The following is a 15,606-nucleotide window of genomic DNA, read 5'->3' on the forward strand; positions in this document are numbered from 1 at the left end:
CAAGTACAATATAATACTTATAGAATTATTTTTTAATTTTTTCCATGACTTTTATCGATATTATAACCTATAAAGTAACTGTCATACTTGAGGTTAACAAATGTCAATTGATGTCATCCAAAGCCCCCGGAAAATAGCGGCGTTCAAAACAAGCCCAATTTAAACAATATTATTTTTAAAAGAATATAGATTTTTAAGTGAGTTATAGCTATTTAAAGAGTGAATTAAGTTTTTTCACATATGAACACTGATATTACTTATGAACCATCCTCAGTACTTTCTATATCTCTATTCTAAATCCATTAGCAAATACTAGTTTAAAAATATGAGGTTACAAGTCTAAAGTCATGAGTATATACCACGCCGTCACCCTCATATCATTCCTTAATAGAATCAATAATCAAATGTTAAAGTAGCCACCGAGAAGCCCGGATTTCATTCCAATGTAACACTGTTGATAAAAAATTTTTTTTCACTACATACATTTCTGTAGATCATCTTCGAAATTAATGAATTTCTTTTGATGATTATAAAGTATTTAAAGTTTGCACCTTTACTAAGGTAACCTATATCTACAGTTTGTTTACAAATTAATCCGATATACCAATGCCGACAAAAATTCCAATGTTCACTTTCTTTAACACCAATTAACTCTTATCTAAATAATGTTTCGTGTTGAATACCTATTGTATCTGAGCAATTCGTAAATATAAATATATATAAATATATATATCGAATATTAAGAATATTTTTAATATAAAATAAACGATGAGAATAGTATATCGACGATCAATATGTCAATTTAAATATATTGTTTTCAATCCACCTGTGCGATTAGTTGTTCCAACATGTCCCGCAGGGTAAGTACTAAGCTAATAAGATTTTTAAAATTTAAAAAACGTTACTATAATCCATATAATTCAATATTACTTTGATTATTTTTAAAAATTAAATTAATTAAAAATTCAATATATTCATAGTTATATCCTCTGTAAACATATAGTTCTTGGAAGTTGAATGTCGTTAGGAAAATTATTATCTCATGCAGTTTTAGCATTATATCTAACTCTGAACTCATCTTCTGAGATTCCAAAATGTTATTATTGTCGTCAGAATTTAGAAGGTTTATGGTTAAAAAAATGTTGCTTCTTTTCGTTCTCCCCGAAAAGGATAATCAAAAACTAACCTAAAAATCACTTTTTTGAAAAACGTGAGAGGATATGGAGAAATTTCTAAAAAAAATGTGGGGATATCTTAAGGCCCCTTGACATTGTGTAAAAAATTGCACACAATTCCCTGCAAGAACAAAATATTGCATATATGAATATTGCACGTCGCGTGTCACTTGTCATTGCATCATGGCTGCCACTAACAAAAATTCAATAAGTGAGTTAAACAAATACAAAATTTTTTCGAAATAGTTAAAGCATCTGATTGGTTCAAAATGACAAGTTGTATAAAATAACCAAAAAAAAAATAATAATAACCGTATGGTAAATGAAGAATCCGTAATTGAAATTTATAGATTTTGAAAATTGTTTTTTTACATTAGAGATATCAAAGCAAAGTCTGGCAACGTTTTAATTTCTTTTGGAAGTAGGAGGCGGTTAAGTTACTGAAATAAAACCCTATTTTTAAAAACCGATCTTGAGGAATATCAATAAGATATTTAAAACAGAAATTTTCTGACTTGATTTTCAATAAACCACAATTAGTGCTACTTTTCTATTGTCTATAAAGTAAGTTTTGGTCTATTAGTTTCAGGTAAAACGTATTAGTAGGTATTGCTATAAAATGATTGCTCTTATCATGCGTAAATTCTGCTGCATTATAACAGTGCATTAACCTCAAATATAACAACATAATATAAACACCTGTAAGTGAAAACATACGTAGCAGTGTAGGAGTCTGGAAAAATCAAGAATTAATTCATAAAATTCAAAATGCAAAGTAGGTTTTGAACAATAAATAAACCACCCTCAAATTTATACTCAAAATTATTTTATAATTGAAAATTTCAAATTTTTCGACAGACTTCAAGTACGGGGACCAGGTCCAGATCTGCCACTCCGGATTCACTAGATTCACTCGACGCCTTAAACGATGAACTTACATATGATGATGACCAACAACTGACCTCCCTACCCCCATTGTAAGTTCTAGTATTTTTTTATCTATTCATTACTATAATTACGCAAATTGTCAAATCATATTTAAGTGGAAACATCATTTTTTTTTAATTTACTTTCTATCGAAAGAGACTTAAAATCAAGACAATGTAACAAATTTAGAATATATAATTTTATTTTATTTAATGTGATGGGCTATGTAATCAAATTTGCACCCCTTTGGTTTGAACTTTACGCTCAATGAAGATAAAAGTGATAAAACAGAGACCATATAACATTGAGCATCAAAGAAATGTTGTATAATAATTTTTTAAAAAATTAGAAAATATTTTGAAATATAAATTCAGTACTCCTCAACTTGTGATAATTTTTTTTTTTCAATTAATAATTATAAAAGTAATTGTTTTCTCATTGTAGCCCTCTGGATTTTCAACAAACAGGCGCAAAAAAGAAAATAAAATCGACAAACAGCGAGCCCTTGCAGAGTAAAAAATTTTACAGAAGTGATAGGTGTGATGTTGCCCATTTAGGTTCTGAAAATGTAGTTTTAAAAGGTTACCAAGTCTTAAGTGAAAATGGAACGTTACCAAGATCTCCTCGAGAAAGAAGTGGTAGCGATCCCACCACTGAAATTCACTTCCAACCCTTGAAACAAAGAAACTCAGCAGATGTTTTAAGGTACATAAATATTTTTAAACATTCCGAGGGTAGAACTGAAACGCAATTTTTTTCTCCATTTCCATTTAACCTCACTCCTTTATATAAATACTCATCATTACTTCCTCCAACTAATGAAAAATACAAGGTGTGATTACAAAATATGGTGATTCAGAATTTTTATAACAGCAATTACTTACCCTGTATCTAGTGAAACTATTATGTTTTACACCCTCATGTGTAAAGACAAGCAGTTCCAATTAATGTATAAGGCTTTGGATGTCGTCGTTTATTGCTTGAATGTTTTTTGGGCTATTAGGCCTTTATACAAAAAAATGCTTACTTCACGTTTTGTCAAATTTTGCGATTGGCATCTTCAGGAGTTTTTTACTGCTCCGACTGATTCTAACCAGTCCATCTTCTGAGTTGACAATACTTCAGCCCTAATAGCCCTAGAAACATCCAACCAAAGCTGTTAAACCTTTTAAACCCTTCCTACTTGTCAGTCTACTACTATAGCCGATATAGTAAGATCGTGTTTGTCGTGAGGCAGTTTTGTTTCTGATTGAATAAAGTTTCATTGACGCTACCAGCTTTAGCTCTAAAAATCCTTATCGGCATACTACTTAAGGTACTTATACTCCGAATAAAGTTTTAAATAGAAACGTTTTAACACCATTCGTAGCATTGAAGAGGCCACCATAATGTTAATAAAAGCCTTTGATAAATATTTCCGGGCGGATATGCAACGTTAGGATTATTATCACACCTCGGGATTGAGAAAAAATGGTGTTCTGAAATTGTTTGTTTTAGGGATAGACCAAATAATCTCCATAGTCCTTTATCTCGAAGTCATACCAACATATCGACTAATTGTAGTAAAGTTTATTTGAACCGAAGTGATGAAAATGAAATCCAAGCTGTAAGTTTCGAAGGGATGCTCAAAAAAGATGATAGCCAAGAGAATACTGTGATTACTGAAGTGAGATTTATTAAAACATATCGTACTTCGTAATTTCTAGGTTTTAACATTTTTTTTTTTCAGAAATGGGATAATGAAGGATTGAATATTGATCAATTAAGTGATAGTGAATACCAGTATTTGAAACCTCTGTTGTATATGGAGTTAGTTGCCATATTTGATCATTATAAGATTGTTAAAAGTTACGTAAAACGCAAGGCCAGTAAAAATAAAGGTGGTAAGAATCAAAAATATACGAGATTAACACAAAAATTTTATACTATTGCAGTTCCTTTTTTGGCTCTAGAAAATCGAAAATTCATCCGATTTCAATTTTTGTTTTTAAGAAGGTTTTATGAAAAATAAATATGGAAAATATTTCAATTGAAGCAAAGCATCATACGATGTTTTTTGTTAATCTAGACACAAAAACGTACATTTTGAAATAAAAATCATATAAAAGTTTGTTTTTCTAATTTTTCGTAAATGAAATTTAATTAAATAAACTTTTTATATCTAAACACGTGACTGGAATATACTTACTTTCCACCTAACCTACCTTTAAAATAATTATAATTTATGTTACAAATGTTTTTGTTTATATTATTTTCAATATGTGAAAAAAGGTTGATTTTGAAAAAAATTTTTGTTATTTTAAACTGTAAAAACTTAAAAAATCAACATTTTTGTATAATTTTTTTAAATTCGCTCGTTTTTGTGTACATTATAAAATAAATAAAAATTTTAATCCATTTCTTCAAAAAAAGTTGAATTGGGAAGATTTTTAGATTTTTTTGAGCCAAAAAACGAGATTTTTCTGTTTGTATTACTGTGATAATTCCTTGATAAAAAAATAAAAAGGATAATATGTCAGAACAGGTTGTGACAGTGTTATCATTTTAAATTGTTAAAAACTTGAAAAACCAACATTTTAATATTTTTTTTCTTGCTTGCTTTTCGTTTATATTAGAGCAAATATATACAAATTTTATTCCATTGCTTCAAAAAAAGTTTAAATGGGATGATTTAATTTTTTAGAGCCAAAAAACGAGGGCTTTCTCTTTATATTACTTTGATAAATCCTTGATAAAAAATATAAATGATAATATGTCCGAAAAGGTCAATTTTGTGTGTCTCATCATTTTAAATCTTCACTTTTAGTAATTAACACCAAATATTATATGATACTCAATCTGGTAAGTAGAATACTAGAAAGCCAAAAAATTTTCGAATAAAAGCCACTTCAGGCAATGGAGAGTTGTCATGACAAAAAATAAATCTTTAAGACCAAGTTTTATATCTCTTTCTTCACCAACTTCTTAATTATGGTATAAACTAGAGTTTAGTTACAAAAAATTGTTCCAATTGATTCTTGTATGCCAATCTAATGAGCGTCAAACCCACGAGTTTCTTTCTCAAACTGCTTAATAAGTTGGAAAGTGACCAATTATGTCAAAACTGTTGGTTTTTCATTATGAATGGCTGGCGGTCCTGCTAATGACTTTTTACAAGTGCTGTCATCTTGACTTTGTATTTTTACTTCATGTATTTCGATTTACTTGTAATTTGATTTTATTTTGTCAAGTAATAAAAAACTAAACTAAAAAAGTTTGTTTAGATCAGAACATGAAATTTCTATTTCCAATTGGATTGAATGTAATCAACTCATGGTATCATTTTATAGCAACACAACAAACAAAATTACAACGTGGCAACGACTAAAACATGTCATAATGTCTTTTACTTATCATAAAAGTTGTTAATTAATGGCTAAGGTGCTAAAAGTATGAAAAAGAAATCATTCATATTATGTTAAAGATCCTTCTGAAAAATATGATCTAATTTTCCTATTTTTTATTGTTCCAGACAAAAAATTCAACTCCTATAATATTCTGTACATATTCCATCCACTTCAAACCTCGAGCTTAGTTGCCAACTGTTCTACGTATTCCTTTTCTCTTGAAATTTTTTATGTGCCTATTATTACCCCTAGAAATAATGCTTTGACTTATAGAAAATAATAAATTTTGGCATTTTCCTGTTGTGTAAAATGTTATTTTAGGACTGCTTTTTCTTTCAAGGTGGAAATGTGTTTGGTGTGAATCTTTCGACATTGGTAATGCGAGATATGCCTCGACCAAATGATAATTGCATGGTTCCGGAAATATTTCAAACTGTTATCAAGCATTTGACAACCCGATGTATAAAAGACGACGGTATTCTGAGAATCGCAAGCCAAAAGATGAAACTGGAAACGTTGTGCAACGAAATAGAATCTAAATTTTATACAAACAGAAAAGAAGTCGAGAATCTGCTGGGACAAGCGACTGTTCACGAACTGACTGGAGTACTTAAGAAACTATTGAGAGATTTGCCCGATCCAATTTTTACAGTGGAACTATTTGAAATGTTTTATAAAACGAGTGGTACGTTTACAATATTGTAATCCACATTTTTTTGTAATTGTAATTGATTATTTTGATTTTTTTAGAAATTACCGATGCAGAACACAAATTAAAGGCTCTAAATTTACTAGTATTGATGCTTCCTATAGAGCACCGAAACACTTATCGATTATTACTCAATTTCTTTCGTAACATTATTGATAATGAAAAACACAATCGAATGAATTTACACAATGTTGCAATGATCACTGCTCCTTCATTATTTCCCCCAAGACTGCTATTACCTAAGTAAGTGTAGGCCTAACCTAACCTAACCAGGCTTAAATTAATTTCAAAATTAACTTGTATTACAAAAAAAGTACTTTACTCTTGAGTTAAATTCATTTTTTCACTCAAATGGTTAAAAAATATTAATATTTAATAGTGGGATTACGACCATGAAGAACTTATTATCAAAAAAATTTTTTTCTTAAAACCTATAACAAAGTTTTCCAAATGGTTCCTATATAAATAGACACACTTTATAGTAGCGATGTTATGTATGGAACCAATGGTATTATGCCCCAAAATATTTCATTAAATTGGAAATTTCTCAAGGATAATAATGGGAATCTTGAAAAATTTCTAGGACGTTTCTTGATGTTATAATTCGTTTGTTCACATTTTTATAATATTTCCAAAGCAAGATATTAAAAAGAACTTTATATTCAAATTTTGGTGATAAAATTGAATTTTAAAAAATGTAAAGATGGCAATATTATTCATTTGTTTTTAATAATCAAAACTTATTGTAAATTTGTTGTTTTCAAGTTGATTATTTCCTTTTAGATTGGAATTGTTGCTTTTTTGGCTGTTTTGAATGTTCTGAGAATTATCCTCATTTTCGTTGTAAAAGTACTTATAGATATGAGATAGAACCATTAATGCCATCTATGATCTAAAGCCATTAATGCCACTCTATGATCTAAAGCCTATAACTGTATAGTCTAAAACCACTATTGTAAATCTATGGTCTAAAGCCATAAACTATTAAATATGCAGTTTTGCTCACAACATTTGTTGGTACAGTAAAAGATTTGGAAAGTTATAATAAAACTACTTTAAAATTGTTTATCTAATTTTTTTTATTTTATCTAATAATTATTTTTATCTACATCTGTAGATATGTTTAATATTTGATTTATACAGATGCTAGCATCTAAAGTATGATCAAAACCCGTAGAAAAACTAACGCAAAACCAATATAATATACCCAAAGTTCCGTCGATCCCTTTGAAACCTATACGATTTTCCCCAAATTCCACAGTACCTACTGTCCCATCGTTACAATAAGTGATCTCAGTATTTATTTTCAGAGAGAATACTAAGTTAATTTTGAAACAATTATCGAAGGACGATTTGACGAAACAAATAAAAGATGCTGCATTGTGCTGCCTCCTAATGGAAACCATGTTAACAGCTGGCGATCAGCTTTGGACTGTACCTAAGTATTTAGCAGATCAAGCAAAAGAAGCACAGAAAAGAGCACAAGTCAAAAAGGATATGAGTAAAGATCAAGATAAGAGAATTGTACGTTACATCATTGAAGCAATTTTGTGCGGGTTTTGTGGTTTGGGAAGTAGAGGTGACGGAATAAGTAAAGAATCATTGTGTTATTTGTTTATTTCCAACTAACTCTCTATTTAATTATTTAGTTTGCAATATTACTCATCATCTAGTTGAAGTTTAATCAAAATCTATCTACTAAAAAAATATTACTTGGCTGAATAGAGGTTTGCGATGCTTTAGAAGTTGCGTTAATTAGGACTGTTCGCCGATAAAATTATATTTTGCTCATATTTTTTAAATATTCGAAACATTTCTTCTACAATAGTTACTGAAACCCTATTATCTGTTCATTGTAAGGGATCCTCTCTGATCTTATGGAATTGCTTCTTCATGAAATTGATTTTTCCATACTAAAGACACTATTTACCTCTACTATTATCAGAGGGTTCCTTCCATAGGTTTATATCCGGCTCGAAGGACCAATGTAGTATAATTGTGAATATTGGTATGGGTAGTAAACAGTATGTAAAATTGAGTGTTATATTAAGTTACAACTAAACCGCTGGCTTCATTCATACTGAACACATTTTTATAACTGTCACTACACTGTCTCCTCCTCCGAGGCTTTCGTAGATTTATTCCTAATCGAAGGACCAGTTTATGTAGTAGTGTAATTGTATTATTAGTGTGTCTAGTATGAATGTGACCAATAATTCCAGAAGTTCATTAATAAAATATGATAACAATAAGGAATAGCATCAAAACACCATTAATAAACAGAGAAATAATCCGATTAAATGGTACAAGGTATGTTCGAAAACAAAGAAACATTCTGGGAGTTTCAGACAAACATTTTAAGCAGAATTTAAATGGGAGATGTGCCCAGAACAATATTAATAAGAAATATGAAAGTCATAATGATAATAATGTTAGATAACCAAGCATCTCTTCTGTTATCAGTTTCAAAACAGTTTAAGAATGGTTGGACAAACTTAATTAACTGAACAGTGAATGTGAATACTCTGTTGTAGATATCAGAACATATTGAAGTAAAAGGAAATGATATAGCTGATTAACTACCAAAAACATGCTTAAACGCCCTTTTTGGAACCAAAACCTTTATGTTGAATCAGCACTGACACAACATTGGAGAAAATTGGAAAATAACAAACTAAGAAAAAAGATTTTATCCTACTTGAATAATACAGTAGGATGAAAACACTACTGGATAATTACTACCAAATGAGATCGGAAGAATGTATTACCCAAAGTAAATCTGCACTAATAGGGTAGTTGCATTTTTTAAAAAACAATTTTCATTAGTTTTTATTTGTGACGTCATAGCTTTAATAGAAACATTGAGCAGTTGTCTACTTGATAATCACGAAGTTATCGTTACCGGCTACTTAACGTGTGCTGTTATAATACAGTTAATACTTATTAGAGACGTATAAATAAAATATTTTTCTATATATTATGAATAAACCTTTAATCGGTTAAGTTCTTTCATTATTATGTAATCACGTTAAAAATTAAAATCATAATAAACTCAAATTGAATTTGAATCTTACTTACATTAAATGATAATTACATCTCGCAGGATCGTCAAAATGATCAACACTTTCAAACCATTTTTGTTGAATATTCCAATTTCTTATAAAAAAATTTATCAAAACCAAAGTTTAATAAGAAAGATTATTAAGAATAACCGAGAGAATAATTGTCGTATTTACTTTATATCATATGTTCAGTGTTCATTTTAAACCTATGACGTCACGAAATATGGCAGCCTTACTGAAATGTTTAAACTACCTACAAAACTTTTGATTTTCAATAATTTTTTTTCTCTAAATATCGATCAAAAAACTATTTTTTTTCTCAAATCAAGCAAGTACCCTATTGTTTTAATAGTTCTCAAGAACATTGTCGCTTAGATAGACATCTCATGAAATTCAAAATAGTGGACAGACACCTCTAGATTAAGTGGGCTAGAAGTAGAAATATTTATTCACATATTTGCTGATTGCAAGTCATTACAGAATCTCAGGAAACATATTGCATAAGACAGGAAGACTAACCTTGATTAAAAGCTATTGAATTATCAAGATATAAAGAACTATTAGTTTCAGAGAGTACTGGAAAACTACGTGGACGAAGTCGTACAATATATCTCTCAATGGAACTTTGACCCATGAAGTATACAAGGGATCCGAAAATTCCCATTTTAAATTATTAATTCTGATCAACAATAACTGGTGAAATGATTTTATGTACTCTTAGACTATGGTGTAAATGTGTGTTACCATTTGCAAGTCTGATTACTTTGTAAGGTTTTTGTTAAATTTATTTTCAGTCTTCTCAATATCCTAAAAGTGTACAAGCTTCTTATTTATTTAACAGTTCATGATGGCAAAACTAGATCTTTGTGTGAGCGGTTTTTAGCTATGTTTGATTTTATAGTGAGCTATATTAAGTATATGCTTATATTTTTTTATTTGTATCTATATTTAGTACTTTCTCTGTTTGTTTTTTAGTTTTTACAAGCTTTTGTCTACAAATTATAACAATTTTTTGACAATAAAGCATTTCTCTCTTTCTTTTCTGCTTTTTAACTGTACTTCCATGTAATTCCTGTGTACATGACTGACTTGATAGTTACACAAACATGCGAAGAATGCCGAGATAGAAAATATTTTTCTTTATTATTCAAACCTTATAGTAAATGAGCATTGCAATTTATCAAATATATTTTGTTTTAGCGATCTGGTAAAACTAAATTGGTGAGAAGCAGTACTCAATACGAACCCGGTGCTATGAATTTACCGAGATTAAAGCGAGACTTGTTCAGTTAGTTATTAAATTTTTGAAAGTAACTCATTCCAATGTGTACCTACATTTTTTAACAGTTGGTGCCTCATTAATACAAATTAATAAACGTGTTGTGATTAAAATATTTACACAATAATTTATACAATGAATACCTGTGCCAAAAATACAAATATGTTTTTATAAAAGGAGACTTTATTTTTTTTTTTCAAATAAAGGTTCTATTTTACTAAGTAGTTTCATTTTATTTTTTCCAACTTCTCTTTCTTTTTATGCGTTACTATACCCTAAACCTTTCTGCGGTATAGAAAAATACATCTAGAAAAAAGAATTTCAAAAGATGAAAAAGTAGAATAGAAAATTACGGAGGACTCCTCCAGGATTTAATAACTCCAAACAATTCCTCCCTCTGTAGATCTTGGCTTCCTTTCAGGACACAGTTATTTCTGGAATCATCAGATGAGCTTAAGTCAAATAGAAATTGATCAGTACACATCCTGTAGGAAAGAGGAGAAGCCTTAGAGCACCTAGGTACAGATTGCCTTGTCATCACTGAAAATGCTTCCATGTAAAGAATTTTTGTGACAATGGCTCTACTCCTAATAGGGCCTGAATCTGCGAAAATTACTGAGGACTCCTTCAGGATTCAATAACTACAAACAATTCCTCCCTCCATAGATCTTGACCCCCTTTCAGGACGCAGTGAATTACCAGGAGAAACTGATCAGTTCACATCCTGTGGGAAGAGAAGCCACTGAAAACGCTTGGATGTAACCTCATTGGAGCAGACGCAGGTACTGTAAGGGAGAGTTATAAATGATCAAGTGAGGAGGATACTTCTGCTAGAGGCACAATAGATCTTCAGGTCGCAGTATTACTACTACTATTCCCCATATCTAGAATCACATCTGCGAATTTTGAGACAATGTGCCTACTCCTAATACAGTTTTTCTTAGTGTATGGCCTCAATCCAATTACTGATGAATCCTCCAGGATTTAATCAATCAAAATAATTCCTTCCTCTGTAGATCTTGGCTTCCTTACAGGACACGGTAATTTCTGGAATTACCAGGAGAAACTGAGCCAAATAGAAACTGATCAGTACACATCCTGTGGAAAAGAGAAGCCTTAGATCACCAAGGTAATTAATGCCTTGCAATCACTGGAAACGCTGCCATGTGAAGACTTTCAAGTGTTTTTGTGACAATGTCTCTACTCCTAATAGCGTATTTCTAATTGCAGGGCTTCATTTTGCCTACTACCAGATCAAAAGCCAAGTGTGAAGAGTATTCAGGGTCTCAATCTAACTACTCTTTGATCTTAAAGGATGGCTTGTTTGTTACTCTGTTCAGTGACGGAGTGGTACGTTTTTTGTCTAAATAAAATAATTGTAGGTATAGAATTTCTTTGATTCTTCTCTGGAAAGTAGTTTCTTTAAAAAAAAAATTGCAAAAATATTTTTATTATATTAATAAAATATATTTTTATTTTGTGACGTTCTTTATAAAGAATATCCCAAATCTTGAATCCACTTCAGTCCTTCTTCAGTGTCTTTCAAAGGTTTATATTCGAGTCCTATCCAATCTTTGTATCCTTCCCTTTGGAGAATTTCCAGCACATATTTATAATTGATCTCTCCCTCCGTTGTAGGTTCATGTCTATCAGGAGCTTGGGCTATTTGGACATGACCGATGTGATTTTTTAATTCATGTATTGTATGTGTGATATTTCCTTTAATTAATTGTAAATGAAATATGTCTAACATAAGCTTCAGATGTGGGCTGTTTATTTTTTCAATTACAGAAACAGCTGAAATCAAAATATGAAATAAAACAAAATCAGTATGATTCAAAAATAGTAGACAACCTATTCTGGGTCCCAAATTTGTGCATAACTCCATGGAAAAAATTGAAAACTGATAATTTTGAAAGGGTGAAATCCCTTGAACCAAAGTGATATTAAAACTTCTAGATTTAGAAATAGTGGTATTATGATAAGGCTGTATATTTGATGTGAAGGGGGTTTTTTATTTGCCTCTAGTGAATCAAACATTAATCTGCTTATTCCATCGGAACTAATATAAGGACACTGAAATGAAATTTGAAAAAATCTGTATATACACACACCTTTGTCATATGAATTCATGTAGTAATTTGGAATTGAGTATTTATTAATGGGCTCAATTAATCCAATCAAATTTTCCTTTTCCAACATTTTTGCCGCATACCTTAAATTACTTTCATAAAGAATATCATGGGCATTTTTATTCTCATCAACTTTTCCAGACATGATATGGATTCTAAAAAAAAATATAAAGATAAACATCAGATTTAAATTTAGAGTAAAATTATTCAACTTACTTTCTCACACCCAATGCTTTAGCATATTCAATAGTCTTTTCTAAACTGTTTTTAAACTCTTTTTCTTTACCAGGAATTGCTGCAAACCCTAATTCCCCTTTTGAAACATCGCCTTAAATGAATTAACTATATAAACTCTAGAAAAATTATTAGAATAAAATAAAATACCAGTGTAAATGTTGATAAGAATTTGCTCAATACCAGCAGTATTTTTAGCTGCAACAACTTCTTGCATTTCAAGACCGAATGGGAATCCCGTTTCCACGGCCTTAAATCCTGCATTTTTTGCCAGCTGATAACGTTCTTTTAAAGGTTTGTCTGGAAACAAAAATGCTAGGTTTGCACAAAATTTCGACATATTTCTTGATGAATTCAGGGGAACGTTCAAAAACTTTGGAATTATATGTAACATTAAACGAATACAGAGGGTACCTCCTGCTTAAATCCAAAGTTTCGCATAAATATGGCAACAAACTTTGTTTTAAATTTACTAGAACTATATATAATGCTAATATTGATATTGCTAATTTTTTTACTATAAAAACATTGTTTTTGTTTTACGTAACTGTCAATGCACACAAATAATAATCTGATAACGGGAGAAGGACGATCAAGAGATGATAAATTTATAATTTTTATTATCATTTTTACTTGAAATTGTTTTGTTCAATTTTTCTCGGCTATAACATCTGTCAATTAACTTGTGTATTAGAATATGTACTTCAAAACTCAGATTTTTCATTGAAGGGTGTATAAAGGATAATATAATTTAAAATGTATCTAATAATTTTATTGTGATTTTATGTATATTCAGCACATATTCAGACTAAAGTTACGATCTTAATTTGAACGTCATCCTAATACTAATAAAACGTATCGAAAGCATGCCTAATTATCTGTCATTGTCAATTTGAGGTGCGTTCCGAATGTTAAGAAACTTATTATTTTTATGATACAATTTCCCTTTTATATTAAATTCAATAAAAAATGTTTTGACTCAGTTTGTAACATAAGAAAAATGTACGTTTATCGAGCTTACAAATTATATTTGAATTCAAAATTTGACAAATGACATCCATTTAAGTTATGACCCCACACCACCGTGACGGAAAACGGAAGTGTGGAACGTAGTTTATATTAGAGGAGTGAAAGCTGTGTAAAATCATTATTTTTTATACTTAACGCTACCAATCTACAAAGTGAACATTAAATTCATTCTAAGGCCGTATTTGAAAGAAGAATTTAATAATCCGCCTTCATTTATATATATTAGGCAAGTTCTACATCTGAATGAAAGATTCCCTAGCAAGGTAAAAAAAATTGTTGTTACTACGTAAATGATGCTATACTTGTAATTTTAGTTATGGATTCTAAGCTGCTTTAGTAATTTACATTATAATGCATTTTAATATTTAGGCAAGATGAACGTGCATATTGAATTTCATTTCGGGTGTTTTCAGTACATTTTCATGATAAATTTTTCTGGAAGTATCGATTGTACCTTGAATCTAACTTTGCCAAAGTTTTTTTTTTTAATTAGAGAAATTAGTATCAATGATTTAAGGTATACCTGGGTAAAAAAGAATAAATTTTTAGTTTTTATCTATAAATATATTGTCGAAGTATTGCCACGACTATATTTTGATATAGTTCAGGTTGCTTGTATTACTAGGTAGAAATTTGTGGTGTTCACTTAAGCAAAATAAAAATTAACAGGTGAGATTTTTATATGTTGTATTATAAAATGCTCAATATACCATATAATGTAATAATACAAATAAATAATAATACAAAGAGCTTATTTTGAAAATAAATGAAATTATTTACCTTAGCTATAGAATTTGGAAAAAAAACAATAAATGTACAATAATAAGTACATTATATTCAATTAGTAACACTTCCTAATCCACTAACACTAAATGCAAATATCCAAGAAGTAAAAAAAATTAACCTGAGAATAGATCTACACTAGTTGATCTGTAGAAAATTCTCATCTTACGCTGTTGTAATATCTATTGACATGTATAGTATTTGGTTTTTGGATTGTGCTAGTTGTCCAAAATACTATTTTTGATGCTTCCTTTCTAATTTACTTTCTACATGAAAAATTACATAAAAAGAGCGATTCCAGCAATTCTTAAGATGTTGTACAACATAAATTGAAAGCCATTAATTGACAAGTCACCTCATAAGTTTAATAGAACTTTTTATTTTGATTGACAATAAATGTGATAAAAAAGTAACAATTCATATATTTAAAATATTTAAAGTATTTAATGATAGTTTAGTGGTTTATTTATATACATAATATTGTTTTTAAATACCCAGCTAATTAACAAAGTTTAAATCCTATTCTCTTATCAGTTATACATAAGATATGTATTTTTATCAAAAAAATTCTCATTAAACTTTGATTAGAATAAAATTCTTCAGTGAATGGTTTACATAAATAATTTCATTACACATAGTAGAATTATTTCTTATAGTTTGTTTTTTTTATGTATTATAGTTGGTATGAAGAAATTCACATTTATTATCATTCCTTACTTTATTTGGCCACATAAACTAAGTTGTTCTATAATATAAAGACAGAATATGCGATTAGAAGTTGATTCTAAGAACTTTTTATTTACATTATTGAAAATGTGTGATCTGTTTCAATACAAGCAGTAGGACTTATTCATTCATAAATGTTGTTAATAAAATGTAATGTTGGGAGA

The 15,606-nt window shown here is 29.5% G+C and overlaps 3 protein-coding genes across 9 annotated transcripts in view; 2 read left to right on the plus strand and 1 right to left on the minus strand.

Moving 5' to 3' along the window:
• LOC130890885 (rho GTPase-activating protein conundrum-like) overlaps window positions 1-10,755 on the plus strand; it is a 29,349-nt gene extending 18,594 nt beyond the window's left edge. The window contains exons 4-11 of one of the 3 annotated variants that reach the window (XM_057795298.1): window positions 2,034-2,152; window positions 2,547-2,807; window positions 3,600-3,768; window positions 3,832-3,985; window positions 5,829-6,173; window positions 6,239-6,440; window positions 7,508-7,721; window positions 10,460-10,755. In XM_057795298.1, the coding sequence (XP_057651281.1) occupies window positions 2,034-2,152; window positions 2,547-2,807; window positions 3,600-3,768; window positions 3,832-3,985; window positions 5,829-6,173; window positions 6,239-6,440; window positions 7,508-7,721; window positions 10,460-10,552 (1,557 nt within the window). In that variant the 3' untranslated portion in view covers window positions 10,553-10,755. Of the gene's footprint in view, window positions 1-2,033; window positions 2,153-2,546; window positions 2,808-3,599; window positions 3,769-3,831; window positions 3,986-5,828; window positions 6,174-6,238; window positions 6,441-7,507 lie in introns of all 3 variants that reach the window. The other 2 variants (XM_057795307.1, XM_057795290.1) reach the window with 2 other exon arrangements.
• Window positions 10,709-13,584, minus strand: LOC130890918 (putative hydroxypyruvate isomerase). The gene is made up of 4 exons (XM_057795349.1): window positions 13,055-13,584; window positions 12,887-12,998; window positions 12,653-12,825; window positions 10,709-12,335 (listed from the first exon to the last, which is right to left on the minus strand). The coding sequence occupies exons 1-4, from the start codon at window positions 13,296-13,298 to the stop codon at window positions 12,028-12,030; spliced, it is 837 nt and encodes a 278-aa protein (XP_057651332.1). The 5' UTR covers window positions 13,299-13,584; the 3' UTR covers window positions 10,709-12,027.
• A 396-nt stretch (window positions 13,585-13,980) lies between these two features.
• LOC130890907 (dual specificity protein kinase CLK2-like) overlaps window positions 13,981-15,606 on the plus strand; it is a 30,265-nt gene continuing 28,639 nt past the window's right edge. For 4 of the 5 annotated variants that reach the window (XR_009058799.1, XR_009058800.1, XR_009058801.1 and 1 more), the window contains exon 1: window positions 14,006-14,196. The gene's annotated coding sequence lies outside the window, so the exon portion shown is untranslated. Of the gene's footprint in view, window positions 14,197-15,606 lie in introns of all 5 variants that reach the window. The other variant, XM_057795335.1, reaches the window with a different exon arrangement.

This window comes from Diorhabda carinulata, chromosome 1 (genome assembly GCF_026250575.1).
Source record: "Diorhabda carinulata isolate Delta chromosome 1, icDioCari1.1, whole genome shotgun sequence".
NCBI lineage: Eukaryota > Metazoa > Arthropoda > Insecta > Coleoptera > Chrysomelidae > Diorhabda > Diorhabda carinulata.

Excerpts from the sequence above, each read along its gene's own strand:
- LOC130890918 (XM_057795349.1), bottom strand. The coding sequence starts at position 13,298 with ATGTTACATATAATTCCAAAGTTTTTGAACGTTCCCCTGAATTCATCA. Across the intron at positions 12,999-13,054 it reads TCTTATCAACATTTACACTG|GCGATGTTTCAAAAGGGGAA; the intron begins GTATTTTATTTT and ends AATTCATTTAAG. Across the intron at positions 12,336-12,652 it reads CATGAATTCATATGACAAAG|CTGTTTCTGTAATTGAAAAA; the intron begins GTGTGTGTATAT and ends TTTTGATTTCAG.